This window comes from Ostrinia nubilalis, unplaced genomic scaffold (assembly GCF_963855985.1).
Source record: "Ostrinia nubilalis unplaced genomic scaffold, ilOstNubi1.1 SCAFFOLD_49, whole genome shotgun sequence".
NCBI classification, from domain to species: Eukaryota; Metazoa; Arthropoda; class Insecta; order Lepidoptera; family Crambidae; genus Ostrinia; species Ostrinia nubilalis.
Window position 1 is genome coordinate 22,100 of NW_026973582.1, and position 21,888 is coordinate 43,987.

Genomic DNA, 21,888 nt, shown 5'->3' on the forward strand with positions numbered 1-21,888 from the left:
AAAAATATTTTATGTAAAAGAGGCGATTTCACTAGTTTTCGTCCAAAAAAATCAGTTTTCGTCCTAGTGTACGCTAGTTTTCGACCACTGTGTAGAAAAAAGGGTGCAGTTGAATTATTAATTTAAAACCAATTGTACAATACAGTAACAATTGATTGTGGTATATCATTTGAAAGGTAATTTTGTTAGCTTTCAAATGATGTCAAAAAGATTTAAATAAGTTTCTTACCTAAATTTAGGAAAATATTGCAATAGGTCGAAGGACAAATGGACGAAAACTAATCTACAGGAATAGCTAATTTTGGTTTTCGTCCACCCCAGTGCTTGCTCATGACGTCATGGACGAAAACACAACAACGTTTAAAGCTGTTTTTTGTTTTCGTCCACATCTTTATAACGGTTTTTATGGGTTTATCACTGTTAAAAAGTGGACGTAAACTAAAATGTTTAATGTAATAGCAATAAAGATCATATTGGAAGAAAAAACATGGTATTTTGTAGGTCCATTGAAGTAAAATGATTATTAAAAATATTAACTAGGTATCAGGGTTTCCGTCCACGTGGACGAAAACCAAAATCTTGCAAAATTGTTATGCTAGTATTAGTCCACTTAATTATCTAAGATTTCTATACAAAAACTTTAGTAAACCCTTAAAATAGTGTTTATTATGCTAATAATTAGACATACGTGCCAAAAACATAACGTAAAGTAGCTAAAACAGTAATTAAACATACCATGAAAGTTCCCTATCGGCACGTTTTTTTTCTAACTTGATGACGTTTTCCGTTCACCTGTGCGCAGCAGCAACTTCCGTAGATTTTTTTGGAGTTATTACTTGTCAAATTACATTTTCATGCAGGCAGAACTGTTACTTAGATATTAAAGATTGTAACAAGTCTAAACTTGCACGGAAAGTTAGGTTTTTATTCTAATTTTTTGTATTTGTTTGTGGCAAGTCGGTCAAATGGACGAAAACAGGAGCTGGACGGAAAACCGGCGCAATTACCCTACCAAATACCAAACAATCACATAATTACAATTCTAGCCTGAAGAATTTATGACGATAACTGAAACATAAACTGCTCCAATATCTTTCAAACCATTATTAAAAACAGAATGAAACCTGAAATAAAATATTTTTGGTCCATGTAATATTACGTAGGTCCATTTTAATAAAAACAATTAGACCCTTTTCAATTAAATAGGGTTTGGCGTAAAAAGGTTTTAAAACAGAATACTTTCAGAGAATTGGTCTGGATAAAGGTATTCTAATGGTATGGTGATGTCGAGTGTTTGACGCCGTTTTATTATTTGTTTAAAGTCAGCTTAATATACTGGTATTCCCTTTTAAACACAAGCCAAAACGTATTTTCCTTTAATCATGTAACATTTACAAGGGATAACATGTGTTTTAACGGAACTCGACCAGTTAATGATCTGAAATGTGGGCAGGAGTAGAAGGATAAGAATATGTAAAATGGTCCCCAAACCTAAAATGGACACCTATGACACCTAAAAAGATCGACGCGGCGGTTAATATCATGCTTTTCATTTATTGACTTTCTTCTATAACTTTCAACATTCACAGAATGAATAAGTAAAACACAGTTGTCATTATGTAGGCATTACCATTTGCATACATGACTTCGGATCCTATGCCCAAAACACGGACAAACGTATGTACCTACGTCACTGCCACTTTTTTAACCTGAAACAATTTTCGTCACCTTCTGTGACCGATAAAACGCTGCCAAAAGCCGAGAATACCCCGAATTATTTTTGAAGCAGCCAGCTTGATGTCAAAATATCCGCCGAGACTGCACACACGTCATGTTCGTTTTGTTCTTGTTCATTAGGCGGCCTGTTGCAATCAGGGTCTCCGTTTGACTCCATGTCAACGTCTGTATGGAGCTGCAGAAATAGAGAGATAGCGTGGATTTAACATAATGTTTTACTTCAAAAGGTAGAGTGCAAGACATTTTATCAGAAAATAACTCTTTTTCAAAAGAATAATAGTTGTTTACATTAGGTCTTGCAGAACTTGAAAGCAGTATTTATGTGACCTTTACCTACGTGTGATAAACTTTGGTAACCAGAGAGCGTTTTAAAGATGCCACTAAAATGTAGATCATCGTATTATGTGTTTTTTCAGTGACTTAAAACGTATATATTTTTTTATAAGAATATTTGAAGAAAATTCATGAATTTGGTGTCAAAGAAACCGTATTTAGAGGCATACTGCATCGACCATCGTGTTTTTTGTTACTCGATACTGTTTGTAGCACGTAATCGACAGTAAAATGGCTTTATGCCCAGTGACACCGATATACTCGTTTGGTCTAATCTAACCCCGCGTTCGTTAGTGCACTGGCACTAATCATTCATAATAATGAAGGATTATTCTCGTAAATAATGATACTGAGTAATAACAGAAATGTTGGTTTATCTAAATTGATGGAGAGAGGAATTAACAGTATAATATTGTCGCCTCTAAAAATACAACCATGAATCCTTATAATGTTATTCGCAAACTCATTGGCCTTTCGATTTACTCGACATTTAGCATTATTTTCTGCTATTGTCTCTTAATCGTTTTCTACTCGAATACAGTTTGTCTATAAAGTCGTGACATAAAATGAGGGCGCTTTTTTTCTTCATGTAGCAACCCTATACAATTTGACCAAATGAGTTTGATACTAGGGCAATTTAATTAAGAGTAGATTTTTCTATCCTTAGATATCTTTTGACTGATGAATAAACTTGTCATTTTGACATATTTTCCATACTAAAACTGTCAATGTGCCAATCTTATTCTTCAGTTAAAAGTTATCCGACGATTGAAAAATCAGCCCTTAACCAATTTAGACGACGATATTTTGTTTCTGTTTTAATACCTACAGTAGGTACCTATGCTTATGAAAGGTTTTACCAAGCATTTTTATTGAATCAGCATAAAAAAAAAACGCATCATACATAGTTAATAAAGACATTTATTAATCACTTTCATCATCGGATTCCAAATATTCGATGTTAAGAAAAGTTTCGTTGCCACCTTCATAAGCAGCGCTGTCATCATTCACATCATCATCTTCACTGCTGGTATTATCGCCTAAGCAAATAACCAATTGTCTTGGTACAGGTCCATAACTATAATGGATGGCTCATGAAGATTTGGTATTAGTTTTTCTTTAATCCACTTCGTAAAGTTATGCGCATTCATTTCTGAATGGTAGTCTTTCAAATTATTTCTGCCAGTGAATATGAGGAGGCAGTTTGAAACAAACCCCTTTTCGCTTCCAGCATGGACTATGATGTAACGCTTTCCTTTGAAAATGTCTTTTGTGATACCTTTGATGTTTAGAGATTGCGAACATTTTGTGACCTGGTGAAAAAATAAATAGATTCTTGTTAGTGAACATTTTATAAAATTATACATCCATACTAATATTATTAAGAAGAAAGATTTCATTGTTAGTTTGTTTGGATGGGGGTTTAAGGGGGTATAAGAGGGAGGGGGAGGGTGTAATTGGCTTTGAAACTACTGGACCGATTTGAAAAAATATTTCATCATTACAATCTAAAAAAACTGCTTAACATAGGCTATAATATTATATAGGTTACCTTATATGAAGAATGAATATAGCTCACATCAAACAAAAAACATGCAAAAGATGAAAAATGTTATTTACCTACCTCTTTTTGTACCGTGTAAAAAAAATATATTTTTTGGCGCAGAGCACAAATATTAAAATTATCCATTTCTTTCTTTGGTCGGCCTTGCCTGTGTTTCCCAGGAATTTTAAATTTTCCATTATTCTGAAAACCCTCATTGACTATGCGCCTAACCGTACTCTCTGATTTTCCTGAAAAAAAGAAGTTCAAATTTTAAAGGGATGGAAAGAATAACTACAATACCTAACTAATATTATTTATTGTTAAAGATTTACCAACAAGATATCATTTCACATGCATTTACATTATAAGAGCTAAATCATAATCATAAAAAAATATTGCAACAAATTATTGTTTTTGTAGACGGACAACTTGATGTGAAAGTGATGTCATACAGTTAACAATGGCCAAAGCGAACGGGTAATATAGATATGAAGCAATTAATTCAAATTCAAAATTCGTAGAAAACTTGACTGAATTGATGTATCAAAAGAAATGGTCGTACTACAATATATCCTACTTACAATGAAAATTTAACCTAAAAATGTCCTATGTAAACAATGCCTGTTTTGGTCACCAAATCGCATAATGCAGTAAATTTGTTACTTTAGGTAGATTATAAACAAGCAGTAACACGATTACGTACCCGTCAAAGATGCTGTTCGCCCTTAAACATCATCCAAATCCCACAAAATTTGACCAACTTGGTACTCCGCGGAACATTGCTGGAAAACTTTAAAAATCACTTTCCGCGTGGCACTCCAATTTACTTTACTCATTGTTTATACTTTTCTTCGTAGCTGAGTAATAATTTACTGGAGATTAGTCAAACAATAAAAACCACAAAATGAAAATCGTTCCACAACTTGTTCTCGATGACAGCTGATGTACATATGTTTAGTGAACTCTGGTGTTGCCAGACACATGAATAATGTTAGTTCCTCAAACATTCATGTCACGACTTTATAGACAGACTGTACTCTCAAGCTCAACCTATTTAAAATTACCTACTTTTTATTTGAAGATAGCTATTGTTGCAACTTTCCCGGGCCAGGAGAAATTGTTCGAAAGAAACGGAAAAGAATCGTTCATTAGATTAGACATAGACATTACTCACGAGCTCACCAGCCAGATTTCCTGAACAGTGATATAACAAAAAATAGGATTGTACAGTAAGAAATCTCATCAGTAACAACGCTGTCTTGGCAACGTTAGTCAAACTTAGAAATGCAGTTAGTGTTTACAAAATAAGAAATCACCAAGAAGAAACAATAGAAAAAGTTTTCGATTTAGCCTAAAACTAAGAGCAACATAAAAAGGAAAATTTCCAAACCAGAAAACTGTTGCTAAACACTACAATATTAATGCTAAGTGTGAAATATTCTAGACATTTACCAGCAGCATCTCGAAAATTCTATTTGCGACTAACTAAACTAGACCTTGTTGGAATTTATGCCAACTGCGAACGCGCTTATGAATTGATAAATGGTAACTGCCGCTTTGGGTGGGAGAACTAATGAAAAAGCAAATGCTGGTTAAATGTAAATACATTTTGTTCCGTTGGAGATTACAGATATTCATGACTATATTGACAAGTGAAAACAGCCCGAAGCTATTCATATTGAGCTAATAAAATTCACGTGCTGAAACGAATTTCAATGTTGTGCTAAGTCAGATACTGATGAATGTATATTTTCTGGAATTATACATATAGATAAATACCTGTCTCTAAACGTAAACATTCGATCCTAATTGCTGACGCAGACAGTTCATTACATAGTTGTTTATTCAGTAAAAGGTTAACGATCAATCAAAACAAATGAAGCAGAGGCACGCAGCGTCATTGTGTCAAGGCGAAATAAGAAGTACCGACTTCCTATGGCTTGGAGCAATCAAATCAGTGAATTGTCTCAAACATGCTCTGTATATTGGCGCTAGATTATGCTTCGATTGAGTGAGAGTGTGTGGTTTATTCGTACAGCACTCATACACTCGCAGAGATCGTACGATGTCTTTCGACCAATGGCGTCGAGCGGCGTGGTGGGCTCGTCACCCCACCACAGCTTCGGAATGCATGGTTCTGAGAACGGCACTGTTAAAAATAACTACCTGTTTATCAGGACGCACACGGCATTCGATGATAGCAGCTGTTGTCGTCGTGTGGCAGATCCGATCCGCGTATTTTGCTTTTTTAAGATTATGAATTAAGTCTTCTAATTAAAAAAACAAAACTTGTAGGTATTTTTGTATTATCTTGAGTTGTATTCTATTTATTTCAAAAACTTTTTTTTAAATATTTTTCTACGCTCTACTTTATTTCTTTCAAAGGATGGATTAATGATTTTAGATGTTGGGTTAATAAAACACTGTTCATTACTTATTTAAAATTTTTATTTACTTCTGTAGGTGGAGTTAATTGGTAAATTAATAACAACAGTAAACTTGCTATACCTGTAAATATCACAATTGTATACTTTTATTATGAAAGAAAATTGTGAAGTCTAGTCATATTTAATCAATGTAATTGATTCAATTCAATTCAAATTTTAAGAATCATCATCATCAACAGCCTTTTACAGCCCACTGCTGGACTATGAGCCTCCTCCACTATAATTTTAGGAATAATAACTTTTAAATAATAACTCATTAAGATACAAAGCAATTTTCGATCTTAGATTAAAAGGGTTATATTTTCCTAGTCAAGATTCGTAGCTACGATTGTAAAAAATCAAAACTGAATATAGTGTTTTGCTAAAAAAATATTTTTCCTTCAACAAAAGGATCAACCTCCAATAAACTCCTATTAAAAGACGAGAGAAAACCTTAAAAAGTTCCAACATCCAATTAACGGATAATTCCGCGGATCGGATACCACTTACGGTCGGATTTGTCTCGTGATCTCATCGCATGTGGACGAACAGCTGATCGCGCGTGCCGACCACGTGAACACGACCGCTGTCGCCACCCGCGAGCAGTGACGCGTTGTGTGCACAAATGTTTAGTCGCCGATAACCATCGAGCGAGTGTGCGTCAAACCTTACTTTATTTCTTTTTCTGCAAATTTTATTGCGTTGTGCCAGTAACCGACGTTTGAACGCAAGAATTTAACTTTATTTTCAAGAGAATGACCTTGTTGACAACGTTTGGAAGAGATGTTTCCTCATTAATCATTGTAGGTAGTTAGTAATGGAATTTTAGCATATTTTTCATAAAAACTAACATCTTCATTACAACGTTTTAATTTAGTAGGTAAGGTAAACTATTCGTCACACCGAAAACAATTGAAAATACGCAGCTGAAATTAGATTGTCAATGCTGTTTTATGTAAATAGGTTGTAGTAACCTTATGGGAGAAATAACAGTAGGTAATTCACGCCATCTAAATCTGAAAATAACTTGACTTTCATTATTTGTTACATTTTCATACATTCTCGGAATCAATTTGATGAATTTTAAAATTATAGATAGAGTCAATTGATTGGACTAAGCAGGTAGCCTATGCAGGGTTATAGAAAACACAACAACATACCTAAATAAACAATTTATTTGGACTATCAAGGCTTTTAAAATTAATATTTTCGCCACTTATTTTTAATTGTTTTGATTTGGGCGATTGATTAATTGAAGGGCAATTAACAAGATTAGACACTTATCGTTTCGCTACCCAATTTAGATATTTTAGCGTATTATGTCCAATACCTCTTGGAGTAGTAGGCTTTTGGCAACTCATTTATTGAACCGTAGCCTTCTAAGTAAAGCCTATTGATGTTTGAAGTATGACGATGGTAATACTTACTCAAGATGATACGATGCTTCTGAAGTGCCATCCCTCAGCCCAAATTATGATAAGTATACTCAAAGACTCCTAAGTAGGTATATTAGGTACTAGATAATAATGTAAAGAATAAAAAAAAAGAATAATCACGTAAACTGCACATGAAAATAAATGTTATAACGATCTAAATCGGTCTAATTATTTATTTACCAGTTAGTAAGAATTGAACTTGTAATCGCTGATAAGTTTCAAATTGTTTTGGAAAATTCAAAATGGACTCATACGTAGGAAGAATTTTAATCTGAAATTAATATCTAGTAAAATTTAACGTAATAACAAATGAAGGTCTTACTCGTGTAGATCTCGTAAGTGTTTAAATAATAATTATGTATGTCTTTGCCTTGATTTTAATAAAAATAAAAAACTTGTTTGTCCACAGATGCTATCAAGGAGCGATGCAACCAGCAAGAAGATCTCTTGCAAAGGTGTTCCATGGCCCTCCCCGTGCTGAGCTCGAGAGAGATATCGTTCGCACTCACACAAGAGGAATTAGACAAAAGTTGTGTGTAAGTTTCATTTTTGTAACACAAACAAACAGATTATGTAAAAACTTATTGCGTTTTTGCTTTTACATTACCTACGCACGAGTTGCTCACGTATTTTTATGGCAAAAATAACTAATTACAGGAATTAGGAATTTTAAATTTAGAATTTGAATCCAATTGACCTTCAATTGTTTTTTTTATTAACTGTACCTGTACCTTCGGACAAGAATAGCCTGTTATTTATAAATACGTGCTATTTTTAACGGAGGAGGTTCTCAATTTGGTTGGTTTTTTAATTTAGTTAATTCAATTATGTACCTATTGGATAACTTTCAATAACCTATGATGATAATGATGCTTAGATAAGTGTAGGTATGAGACAACATTCCGTATCCCAAATGTCTTAAATTTCCCTTCAGCATTACACATGTAACACATGATGTAAACAAAGTACATAACATTTGTATGTATTCAATTACTCCAACGACCTCGCTTGTTCAGTACGAGTATTTATTAAAATATAAATATTGATTAAGTGAGCGAAACTTGCATTTTGCGGTAAAACATATGGGATACAACTTGGTTATTTGTTTCATTGGAGGCTTGGAGCCGTAAAGTTGGGCGGCATAGGGCTGCCATCCGTCCGGGTTTTCCCGGAATTTCCTAGTTCAGAAGGCATCCAGGGTGCGTCCGGGCGGGGTTTCATTTGTAGTCCGGGTTAAAAATTTCTAGTCTTAGGCCGACACTATTAAGTTTTAAAAAAACATGTTGACATGCCCGGGTTTTGGGCTCTAAAATACGTGATTTTCACGTGTCTTATCCCAGTTGTCAAATTTTAGAGATGGCATCCCTAGCGGCAAACTCCCACGCTACTTTGGTTAGCAAACTTTCATTCAGCGAAGGAACATTTTGATTGTAAATATCTAAAAGTGAAGTACAGTTTAGTATACTCGTACTCCCACAGCGATTCCGTGAATATGATTAAGTAAGTTATTTGTTTGTCTTATAAGTAGAAGCAAATTAACTATGTATCATATACCTATTTGTAAGAGTACATAACAGTTCAAGGGATAGTTTAGCAAAAATGTAGTCAGGTAGATATAAAATGTAACTTTTTTTTATTTATTTATTTAACTCAATTTCGTACTATGTAATATTCTATTCTGAAATGGCTTGAGTATCATGTCAGTAGGTCTAGGTATAATGAACCTTAGAAAGACGTAATTTTAAGTTTTTCTTGTTTCAGTTAACAGCCTAAAATTATCAGCTAAAATAGGTACTTATTTAGAGGCTCGTTATTATATAAATTCATGCCTCTTCCAATTAACTTAATTATCCACTTATTGTACCACTTATAATTATTACAATATAAACGTTTATTGGGCTACTTTCAAAACAGTTGCTAAATTTTAAGGAAGGGTTCTGCTCATTACTAGGTACTTTTACTATAGGAATAAGGTGGTCAACAAAAATCTACTGTAAATATGCTGCTTTTTGATCTTGCAGCAACTTTTTCTATGGAACAGCCAGGAACATTTTTTAATATAATCGTGAAAAGGCACCTTTAACCCTGTATAAATGACTTAAAATAGGCAATCAGAAATGACTAATCAGTAGGTAAGATTAAAGGGTCTCGGTTTGTTGAAAAGGTCGAACCATAGAGACGAAAGCAGTAATTAACAGTGATATAAATGGCGCTGATATTAAATGTATTCGCGTAGTTTTACGTAAAAAGTTTTACTAAAATTTTTCTTTCTTGATAGCATCAGACTACATATTTTATACATTTTTGTAGCAAAACGGCTCCATTACAAATACTTAATTATGATTACAAAGTGTTTAGATTGACCTGCTATTGTCTGTCGGTTTACCAATATGTCTTTATAATATTGTATCGTTTATCAAATTACAAATCTCATTGCCGAACCAATTGGGTATGAAGCACCCTCTTAGCCCATTACCACTTTCTAAGTTCACAACGTCTCAGTAAGTTTGATCGAGGCGTCTCAGCGGCTGAGAAGTTGAGCGGAAAGATTCCGCAGTTAGTTCTCCTCAATTTGGGACTTTTGTTGGAACTATTCCGCCATCAAACTTAAACAGTTTAACGAAAATATGTTAGGAAAATCTCCTCCAAAATTGTACGTGTTTGAAGCATATTTTCAGTAAAAGTCACATTATGTAATCGACTGAAAAAGTTAATACATAGTACAAGCTTTGCTTAGTTTGAAAGGAAGAAAGAAAGAAAGAAAGAAAGAAAGAAAGAAAAATAGTTATTTGGTTTGGGAAGTTTGGGACTAGAAGCGTAATGTAAAATGTCCAAGGATATTTATGTACAGGGTGTTAAGTAAATGGGTATATGAGCCGACACTAGCCCATGTTAACATGGGCATATAAATGGTATAGTGAAGTTAGTTTGATATCATCATTTTAATTTTTTTATTTTGTATGAAAATTTCATACAAAATAAATTTTATAAAATCCGATTTGTATGAAAATTAAAATAATTAAAATGAAGATATCAATTTTCTGACTTCACCATACAATTTATATGCCCATGTTAACATGGGCTAGTGTCGGCTCATATACCCATTTACCTAACACCCTGTATTTATTTATTAATGAAATTAAAAGTAACTATCAATTTGATCACGGCTATGTTAATATTAAATTAATCAACTTGTCATTTGTCGTTACGACGTTGAACACGCAATATGAATGGTTTATTCATAAAAGAAGCGTCATTATTAAGAAGCTACATTATTGAAATCGTCACGCAGTAAATACAAATGTCTATCATTGAGTCGCTTCCAAAAAGAACATTGTGAAATTTTAGGCGAAACATTTACTTTCTTCGATTCAATAAAAAACTCAAGGTACCTAGATCCTGATTAAACCATTCAGCCCAATCTCACAACCACTTTGCGATGTGAATAGAATCGTTGGTATGTAAAGCATTCCCTGAATGTAAATGAGGACTCGCTCACTGTTTTTATTTCCTTTCCGATATTTATTCGTGTCATTTTTATCGAATTTATGCCAATTCTTATCACGCTTATCATTATGGAATCATGTGATCAAATTGATGGGCATGATGACACGTTAAAACATCAAAGATTCCGACAATATCAGACTGATGTAGGTATCACTGCAAAATATAAATTAGACGACGGTTACGTCATACATTTACTTAGTTACAAACGTAACTTTCGGAAACTCCATTGCCTGCAAAGAGACAACGTCAAGACAAATGGCGACTTAACCTGAGCGTAGGATAAAATGTTTACGTCTTGTTGCAGTGAACTGCGCTCCGGGATAAGATGCATAGACAATTACACGACCGTCTGTATGGAGAAGCACGAGCAAGTCGTGTTCAGGCGGATATACTCTGGGATTACTGACGTGGTGCAGGACTTGTGTACCCGCGGGAAGTACCAGGACGAGTACTTGAAGCATGCTACTTGCGTGAAGCACGTCAGGCCAGAGTATGAGAAATGCAGCAAGCGGTACGAAGTGACGCTGACCACTCTCAGCGATTCTCACAAGACAGAGCAGTATCAAACTGATCATGATAACTCGGCGAGTCACGAAGATTATCTGCGCACTGTTTGTTGGTAAGTAAAATTTGTAGAACTTTTTAATAGCCTAATTAGTAACATATTCGCTAACATAACCACAGCTTCATTCATACGCATACCTGCCTGCTACGGAAATGGCAGCAGGTAATTAATATGTGGGGACTTAACTAAGCATGACTAATAAAACTGATTCTTAATGATTTCCGACAATTTAGCGGAAGAGTTTGCACTCAACAGTAGGATGCGCGCCGTGATATACTTTATCGACGTCAAAATGTTTAGGCAATATCGATAAAATGGCGTGATAACCGCTTATAGCGGCTCGCATCCAGACCTACAGGACAAGCCTTTCATCGCAGGGAATGTCATGAAACATCTTATCCGTATGAGTGATGAAGCTAGTGTCCTCACCTCCAATGGGTGCACTAACAAACGATTTTCATTATTCTGTGCAATGCAGAATCATTTAGGCGCAATATTTCATCCTGATATTCTATGTTTATTGTATACCATAATCTACATAATAATTAATATAGGATCTAATTATCGGCACTGTCAGTAACAGTACCGCTAAACGTCGTCTATTCTCTGCTTATAGCCATACTCGAGTACACGTGTTGAAGAGCTATATCAATATGGTGGGTAATATCTATCGTGCAGATATTATAATTTGTAACTCAGAGCAAACAAACAAACCCTAGTTCTGGTAATTCATCGCATCTAACAGGCATAATTTTTAAGCTTTATATCATTAATCATTACTACTTTAATGTAATATTTGTTCACAATAAATTTGGTCGAATTTGTTTGTAATCAAATTCGTACATTAAGTATTTAAATGTCCAGACCACCAATTAACGTAACAATTAATTTATCAAACTGATTGTACATTTAAATATTCGACACTCTCTGATTTCAATAAACAATTATTGCGATGGTATTTCAAAATGTCTTCTAAATTATGATTTAAATTATTAATGTTAGGCCACCTTCGTTAACGAATTCAATTAACATTTCCAACTATTTAGCAATCGTCCACTTAGTATGAGTGTCTTCCAATTTGAGTTCCGCAAATTAAACTGTCATGGAGGAGAATTCATCGGAAGATCCTCCAGAGTACAGAGAGGTGCTACTCAAAAGACTTGGGCAAAGTCTTGAATATTGAATAGTCCTCGTTAATAAAATATTCAACAAATCGAACCGGCTTTCCGGCGCTAATTACTCGTCTGAAGATTGACTACCAGAGCTATCTACACAGCTACGCAGAATTATAATAACTTCATTATTATTTCCGCGTTTAAATTTTGCCAATTTCTTGAATGTTAACTCGGGCGTAACAAAGTGTAATAATTTAATAGAAACTTGATTGCGCGTCCAAAATTTTTAGGGCCCACTGAATACAATTCATCTGTCTTGCAACTCGATTTATATAAGTGGATTCCTTATTGTATCCGTTAATTCTATTGGTTAGCATAAATACTTGGAAGCCGTCCACTTTAGCATCGTTCGGGTTCCCATTCAGAAGATTCAAGCTTCATTTTGCCCTCATTTTAGCCATCAAGCCCTGTTTAAGATTCTGCGTAAATTCTATCAGATTAAGAGACGCACTTAAGGCTCTCGCGGCGTGTTAATGACTCCCTTATCCGTGTTCTTAGCAATTGATTTTGTAATTTAGCCATACTTAATTATATTATATCCGAAGCATCCATTCTGCGGCTAATCCTCTCCACTCCAGTAGATCACCCGCAGCAAAAACGTACGCAATTTATTACTGTCATTGGACGATGGAAAAGTCTTCTGTATTCTGTAAAAACTTTTTGATATTTATTACTCTGCTCATCAACGTCAGATGAGAAACAATATCATTATGAATGGTTCTTGTGCTTTAAAAAATATCGGAAACTGTTATGTCATAATTAATTTACCTTCAAGCTTTATCACTCGTACTTCCTTAATTGTTTTGAGTTCAGATTTCAAACTACAATCTAAGATGAGGGTCAGATCAGTACTATTAGGGTCTGATGACTAGCATTGTCCCTCAAGTTAACAAAAACCATCGAGGAACCTGCATTAAATGTTAAATCATCTACCATAGAACGAATCGAAAATTTGAAACTATCCCTTAAATATAACCTTTGTGGCATTATGATAGAGTCAATTGTTGTTAATGAACAATGAAATAGGAGAATAGACAGTCACTAAATCTATGGATTCTACAGAATGTTTCGCAAATTGAAACCCTAAACGCGAGGGTCCACAGAGCTTAACTATTATTTTGCTCCTGTTTCTAATAAACGATTTCATTTACAAGGAAGCACAAACTGTGTCGGTGTTTCGTTATCTCTTTCATTAACCATTAAACTGTCGCGGTATCTACAAAACGTTTCTCTGTTCTGAAATAAATTTTATTTGCATTGTTAACGTTCGTGCATTGGTCAGTCCCTAGTTAAAAATATTCGTGCACTATCACAGGATTCATACATCGCTGCCCATGCACTGACACAATGGAAAGATGAACAAAAACGCAGTTATTTTCCACGGAAAAAACACGAGCTCTGGCACAAATTGCTATTTGTAACTACAGAAACAAACTTTAATTTCACAATTAAGCTCGAAGCCTATTCTATCCGTAGGCCAATTTAGTAAATGAAAGCTACTAAATGATTATAAAATGGATTCAGTGTTTGAGCTGTTGTACTTATAAGATGAAAATAGTTAAATTATACGAGAAAAATAACGTTTACATTCGTATTTTAAACTATTATGTTGCATTTTTACTATAAAATTATCACTTCACGTCGGGAGAGTAAACATTTTATTTACCGTTAAAATAGATATTGTTGCAATAAATCCCGTGAAGTGATAATTTTATAATTTACATTCGGTTTCGGTACAAAATATTTTTTCTATGTAACAAACTGTCTGCTGTTATGATGTTAATCATTACAAGATTCAAATTTTGAAGTTTGAACATAATTATTTGCTTGTAGAAGCAATTAATGAATGGTTGTTTGTGTGCTAAAGATTCATTCAATAAAACATAGGTATTAAAGTTGATTTTGAAAGGTTAAAATTATTCCAATATCCAACGACTCATCCACTTTAAATTCATAAAACTTTAAGGTTTAGTAGGTACTACGAGCGACAGCACATCAAGCTAATTGTACTCTGACATTTAAGTAGTTATTAATAGGTGCCATTTTTCAACAAACTTTAAGGTGCTGGCGAGTATGCAACAAAATTCAATAAAGTTCTTTTATCATGTGGGCAGCTGTAATAACTCTTGTAAATGTGACTTTATGAGCCTCCATTGCAACTGACGTGGCTCAATTGATCACCATCAGCTCAATGTAAAATGAACGATTACAATGATAATTATGAATGACAACATACTGCAGTGGATCAATAAAGTTACAGTTGAAGTTATTTTGTAAGTCCCGATTTTAAAACCCGATGTTTTGATAGGAAATCAAATTCAATCGTACCATTGTTGTTGTTAAAAAAATCTTTAACATAAAATATACAGAGCTTATGTGATTAGATAAAGCTTTTTGGTAATTATACAATTCCATAAAGTTACTAGTTACATCTTCCATCTTGTCGCACAACTATAATTGGAATGGAATTATGAAGTTATCTAACTAACATGCTCGTAATGATTATGTGATGAGATGAAATGAGATAAATAGGTATAATATATGGATAGTAAATAAATCATAATCCCCATAAACCAACAGTAAGTTTTAATAATAAAGTTGTCAGTGTTTGATACATATTTTGTATTTCCAGTTCATTCCAAGAGTACTTGAGGTGCTCCGAGCAAACCGTGCAGAGCTCGTGTGGCGACGACGCCGCCCTCTTCACCAGTGCGTTCCTGAAACGAATGGCTTCCAATATTATCAAGGTAAGGTATTACCGCAATACTCCATGATACGTATCACAAAAAGTCGGTCATGGATTGTGTCTATGATTCTTAAAGCCGTATCGTCTTCTTAATTCATTAATTCTGGGTAGCTTTCCTTTTATACTTTTCAGTAATCAAATGTAATCTGGCACAAATTGCTATTTGTAACTACAGAAACAAACTTTAATTTCAACCTATGCCTTTAATCGAGTTTTGGCCTTCTTTCTAGTGATACTATCGACTCGTAGGTTCTGGGTTCGATTGAATCCCATGGGACACACATACTTAGTGTAAAATCATGTCTGTATTTTAGCGCGGTTTGGTTTAGATATTTCAAGCTTGAACTAACCTGATTTTCTGAAAAAAAGAATCAAAGGTCATGATCAACTTGAGTTAGTCCGATTGAACCATTTCAGACAGTCATGGTAGTTCATCAAGTCTGAAACTTTGGGTGTCGCGAACTATTAGTCGCTAACTGTACTACGTACACCATAAAAGAAGATGGTAAGATAAAATAATAACATAATAGAAGAGGAAGATAGATAAAATACGTAAATAGATATAAACAGTACAAAAAGACTTGAACGGCTTCTCGGCACGGCCTGATGAATCTATTGATAAGATAATGAATGACATTTTCCTGTAAGTTGAGATTGACGACATTATAAGGCAAAATCTTAAGTCCGCGCAAAAATAAAATGCCACGTTTTCTAACAAATTTAATTATGAGTAGATTACAGTTTTCAGGTATTCGAAAATAAAGAAAACATGTAAGACGGCTTTACTTTCAAGTTAATTTAAACTCTTGGAATAAATGTTGTTAAGAATAATGAATATAGAATATGCGTTGAAGTTATTCATATTAAAAATCTCCTTCAAAGTAGTGAGCAAATATTTCTTATGATAAAACGTACCCTTTTAAGAAAATTCAATGAACCTAATATAAAGTGTTCCGTAAGTTTATCATTTAACGAAAAATAATGAAGTCATTCTTTCATAATAGTAATTCCGCATCGATGAACCCTAGAACAAAAGCCCCACTTTTGTTCCATTCGGAATTTCCTCGTGAATCAATTATGAGGTGAATTAAAAAATAATACTGTGTATTCTGGTCACATATTTTTGGCTGTCGAAACATGTAATAAAAGTCGATTAAATGGCAACATATTTTTATTAAAGTGCGGGAATATACTTCGTTTTAAATAAATACATTAACTTGTTTAATTTATTAACTGAAATTATTTAATCAAATAGTACCTACTGCGAAAAATAGTAAATTACTACGAACACTGTTTCAATTGACACATGACACATTATTTCAATGTAAATTAATTAAACCAAAAAAATACTAACTATTACATTATTAATATGGGCTACCAAATAGTAAATAGGTATGCTAGAATTCTATTATGGAATAAAACGGATAATTTAAGTACGTATCTAAAATAATGTATGTTTTACTCGCTAGTTTCGTCATCTCTTTGTTCAAACTCGTATTATTATTTTCTTTTTTACATAAAATATAGACCTAGCCCTTATAAAACATCTCTCAAGTATTTCGATATTGATACTACGGACACTTCAGTATTTCGATATTGATTGATCTACTGAAATTCAATCAAATTACAGGCTTAAATTCCCTTGAGTTAGAATTGAGTGTTTACCGTCGTTCTACAAACTCTTGAAGTCTGTAAGTAGAGTTATTAGCCTTATTTTGTTTATAATCTAAATTTCCATTTCCAGAACTTTTGCCTGGAGTACCGGGGCCACGAGTGTGGGCTACCAGACAAAGCTACAAGCAGCAATTACAGCCTGGTGCTGGTCACTGTCGCTGTATTCGGGAACCTACTGGTCTACCTATCTGGTGCGTTAGTTCCCACGTAAATCGCAACGAGTTTAGGTAAAGTAGAACGCTGTAGCGGGTAAAAACTTAATATTGTTCCAGAAGTGGTTGCGTGGTGCAACGAGCACTGAACTGTAAATAATGAATGTATGAGTTACAGTTCCTCTAGCAAGACTTATTTATTGTAGTTGCATGTGATTACACTTGTTTGAATGTTTGTTTTTGTTTTAATGGAAGCATTACGGCTAATAGTAGGCGCCATGAAAATGTTCGTGACATTTTTTTATAATAGCAATTAATAAATGATTGGGTTTGTGATGATCGTTCATACATAATAGATACCTACAAATTGCATTCAAAAATACCAAAAGTATTGTCAGCCGTAATGTTTTTTTTACAAAATGCATAGTGGTTTTTTGTATGTGTCTTTTTATTGTTTTACCATACCTTAAGTATTGGGTTTCAATTTATGAGATTTAATTTTGTGTAATAGTAAGAATATGTTTGATAAGTTGTTGTATAATTCAGTAAGAATGGTGTTTCTAAGTCTAAACTATGATAATTAAATCTTACCAATGAATAACAGGGTACCAACCACCAACCATTTTGGTATCCAGACTTTTGTCTTATCTGCATCGAAAAAATATTAAAACCTTGTATTAATACGGGACAAGTGTCATACTCGTATAGCTAGAAATGTCAGGTGAAACCGCGGAATATCGTGTGATGTCGCCAATAGTCTTTTGTATGACTTTTTGTACAAATTGTCGTTGGCTGGTATGTGCTATGTGTGATATCACACTGGTCGCGATAAAGTTAGTTGTCCACTAGAGAATATTAGGTTTAAAACGAATTATGTTGAGTATTTTAATCTTTTCATTTGTTTATATGCCAAAAGAGTGTGAAATGCATACTTTGCACAATACATGGGGATATAACTTATTCTACCTTAATGCAGTATTGCCTTCTATTATGAATACTTACAAATACATAATTACTAATACGGCAAGTAACATGTTTAAGCTATAATTAGTGTATTTTATGTTATGTTCGTCGTAGCGTATTGAAATTCATTGGCGTGTACATAAATGATATTGAATACAGTTTTTTATTGAGCTCAGAAATTAGCGTTAAGATTTAGATTGTATTTCGTTTTCATCATATATTTTCTTAACTTTCATTACATTAGTGTCATTTTCTTTAATTAAAGTGTTCAAAATTGATTGTTAAAAAATAAAGAGATTTTTTCCAATTTGTTTTGTAACGTTATCACGATTATAATCGTCTTTTAGCTCAGAACATCCTGTGATAGTTTTAATCGAATAATTGTTCTTTGTTTAATTGTTAATTAATATTTTAAAATTATGTTTACAGTTTTTTAAACACAATATGTGTGTATAAACTATTATGAGTAATAGTTATTAAAATATTTATTAAGTAATAAAAATATTATTAATAAATTGTATACTTATTTACTTATAAAAATCTATAGACAACAGCCAGTTTATAGGTACTTATGAAATATTTCGAATTTAAATTAAATATAATATTATGTTTTGCCAATTTATTTTAGTGTTACATACCTAATGTTAATATAAATTAGTTTACGAAGTCCGCTCTCGAACATATTACTTAGGGGTCATCCATAAAGTACGTCACACTTAAAGAGGGGGGGAGGGGGTCGACAAAGTGTGACATGGTGTGACAAGGGGTGGGAGGGGTCCTAAGTTTTGTGACATCACATTTCAAAATCTAATATATCTAGAGGTACTAATCACGTAATTTGAAATATTAATTGAACTAAAAAATATTTCCAACTATCTTTAGGACAATACGGTTTAAATTGTTTTGTTGACGAGTTCATACCCGCTCTAGTGATACGCGCCGATCGCCTACGAGCCCTTTGACTAATGCCATGGACTGAAGATGTTATTAATTTAAAAATAAATAGTTTATTGCTATGTTATTGTTTCAAATATTTGATATAATGTTGATTTCATAAAAAAAATACTTAATTTAAATGAAAATAAAACTAAATTCGGAATTGGGAATGCAAATCTCGCGAGATTAGGGCTCATGTGAGATCCCGTGAGACTATGATTATGAACGGATAGTATAGTACTGCGAGATCTCGCCAACTTCGAGATCTCGCGAGATTGGCAGTTTCAATTAGGACAAAAATAATAAAATTATGAGTAAAAATTTATTTTCACGAATCAAAAACTAACAACCCAGTATTGACAATAGCGCTCTCCTGTAAATGTCATAAAATTAAATAAGGTTGTCCAATGTGGCAATAATCAGAACTAATAATCCAGGATAGATAGTAGCGCTCTTCTGACAGCTTTGAACTTTGAGCTAGGACGGTTCAATGTTGGATATCTAGAGTAGAAATGATAAGTGATCTCACTCGATTATTTCCAAACTATACAGAATATCGTAAAACTAATTACTGATCCTGAAAGCGCTTTACGAGCTCTATCAATCGGTATACTTAGTTAGTTTTTAATATGATGGGGCTTTACTGAATGTATGGAAGCTGGAAACATTTAATTTTTGGATAGATTCAGTTTAAAATAAAAAATTAAAATTCATAAAATTCATTTATTTTTGCAAATAGGCTTTAAAAAAGCGCTTTTACACGTCCCAATATTAACCCTACCACTGCTTCGGGACAATAAATGGGCCAGTGCTGAGAAGAAGCAGCGCAAGAAACTCAGTCACTATTGTCAGCCTCCTTTTCAAGGTTTTACAGTCTTTAAAATATACAAATTATAGTCATAAGTATTAATGCGAGCTAGGTAGTTAAACATTCCAAACATTTTTATCCTTTATATAATCATCAACTTTATAGTAGCCCTTTTTCATTAAGGTGCTTTTGATATGTGCTTTAAATTTATGAATGGGCAATTCTACAACAGTTTGTGGTAATTTATTGAAAAGTTTAATACATTTCCCCATAAATGAATTACCAATCTTGTGCAGTCTGAAATTTGGAACGGCAAGTTTATTTTTGTTTCTTGTATTGAACTTGTGTAAATCACTCTTTCTAGTAAATTGCTCTATATTTTTGCGAACATATAAAAGGTTTTCATAAATGAACTGTGAAGCTACTGTCAGTATATTAATCTCCTTAAAGAATTCTCTCAAGGAAAATCGGGGTCCAAGGTTATAAATGGCCCGCACTGCTCTCTTCTGCAGAACGAACACAGTTTCAATGTCCGCAGCTGAGCCCCACAACAATATGCCGTATGACATTATACTATGAAAATAGCTAAAATAAACTAGCCTTGCCGTTTCAATGTCAGTTAATTGCCTTATCTTTCTCACTGCAAAAGCAGCTGAACTGAGCCTTGCTGACAAGGTTTCAATATGAGGACCCCACAATTTATTTTGTAACCTTATGTTAATACCGTCTGATAGAGCTCGTAAAGCACTTTCAGGATCAGTAACCAGTTTTTAGATAAGTATCTTGTATCGTTTAGAAAATCAAGTGAGATCACTTATTTATGGAATAAATGACTGTGACTATGACGATCGATTCCATCCTCTATAGTAAACTTTGACTTACGTATCTATCAAATAACAAATGAAAGAAACAGCCAGTCTTCTCTTCTAATATCAATCGAAAATCTTTTAGTGATAAAACAGTTCTTAAAAGACATTTTTATGCTCAAGTGCAATCTCGTTAAACTCGCGAGATCTCGCCCTTTTTTCGTCCGAGATCAATCTCGCTAAAAAAGGCCGAGATCTCGCGAGATCGAGATTGCATTCCCTAATTCGGAACTGCTGTTTTAATTTAATAATTTTTCGATATGAAATTGTAAAACATGTGACGTCACACTAGGGAGGGGGGGGTCTCAGAAATGTGACCACCTGTGACAAGGACGGGGGGGGGCTCAAAAAATCATGAAATTCGTGTGACGTACTTCATGGATGGCCCCTTAGTTCAGCAGCCGCTAGCCGCTAGAAGAACAGACTTTTTGTAAACCATTTTTTGGCAAATAAAATACTTTTTACTTTTGCTGGTCGTACACTATTGATATATTGTTACCATAGATAATTTAAAAGTATGGCCAGACCAAATCACAAAATCCTAAACGGCAACTTTTGTTGCTATCACAAAAAGAAGACTTTGTAAAGGAGTCTGTGCCTTTTATTCGAGGATTCAGCTCATCGCTGGTACGATCGAATAGTGAATAATCGCCTTTCATTAGTCCTCGCTTCTGATTCCTCAGAGGAACCGATCAACCGGCTTACGAGTTTGATGGGGGTTTGAGTTTTTTACTGGCGCTCCACAGATTAAGGGGTAATACAGACGGTCGCAATTTTGATGGCTGCATTACGTCTGCAATTGGGCTAATTCGATTCTTAACTAACGAATTTTGGTACATATTGTCTTGTTTCTTATTCAATCAATAGTGTGGGGCTAATATCAGATGTCACCGATACATTACTACTATACACATAATTATGTAGTAGGTACATACAACTCTCAAATTAGTAAACTTTTTAGCCAAATTAAATAAAGATTCGGAAGTGTCTCACTTAAATATTATCAATAAAATTGTTC

The 21,888-nt window shown here is 33.8% G+C and overlaps 1 protein-coding gene and 1 long non-coding RNA gene across 2 annotated transcripts in view; one reads left to right on the plus strand and one right to left on the minus strand.

Annotated features, from left to right (window-relative positions):
• Nucleotides 1-17,442, plus strand: part of LOC135087549 (uncharacterized) — a 31,037-nt gene extending 13,595 nt beyond the window's left edge. The window contains exons 2-5 of the mRNA XM_063982297.1: nucleotides 7,888-8,014; nucleotides 11,290-11,604; nucleotides 15,358-15,472; nucleotides 17,216-17,442. Of these exons, the coding sequence (XP_063838367.1) occupies nucleotides 7,888-8,014; nucleotides 11,290-11,604; nucleotides 15,358-15,472; nucleotides 17,216-17,356 (698 nt within the window). The 3' untranslated portion in view covers nucleotides 17,357-17,442. The remainder of the gene's footprint in view (nucleotides 1-7,887; nucleotides 8,015-11,289; nucleotides 11,605-15,357; nucleotides 15,473-17,215) is intronic.
• On the minus strand, nucleotides 2,613-4,647 carry LOC135087551 (uncharacterized). Its single transcript, XR_010260861.1, has 3 exons — nucleotides 4,320-4,647; nucleotides 3,695-3,864; nucleotides 2,613-3,383 (listed from the first exon to the last, which is right to left on the minus strand). It is a non-coding gene; the product is annotated as an uncharacterized LOC135087551 (long non-coding RNA).
• Nucleotides 17,443-21,888: the final 4,446 nt, after the last annotated feature.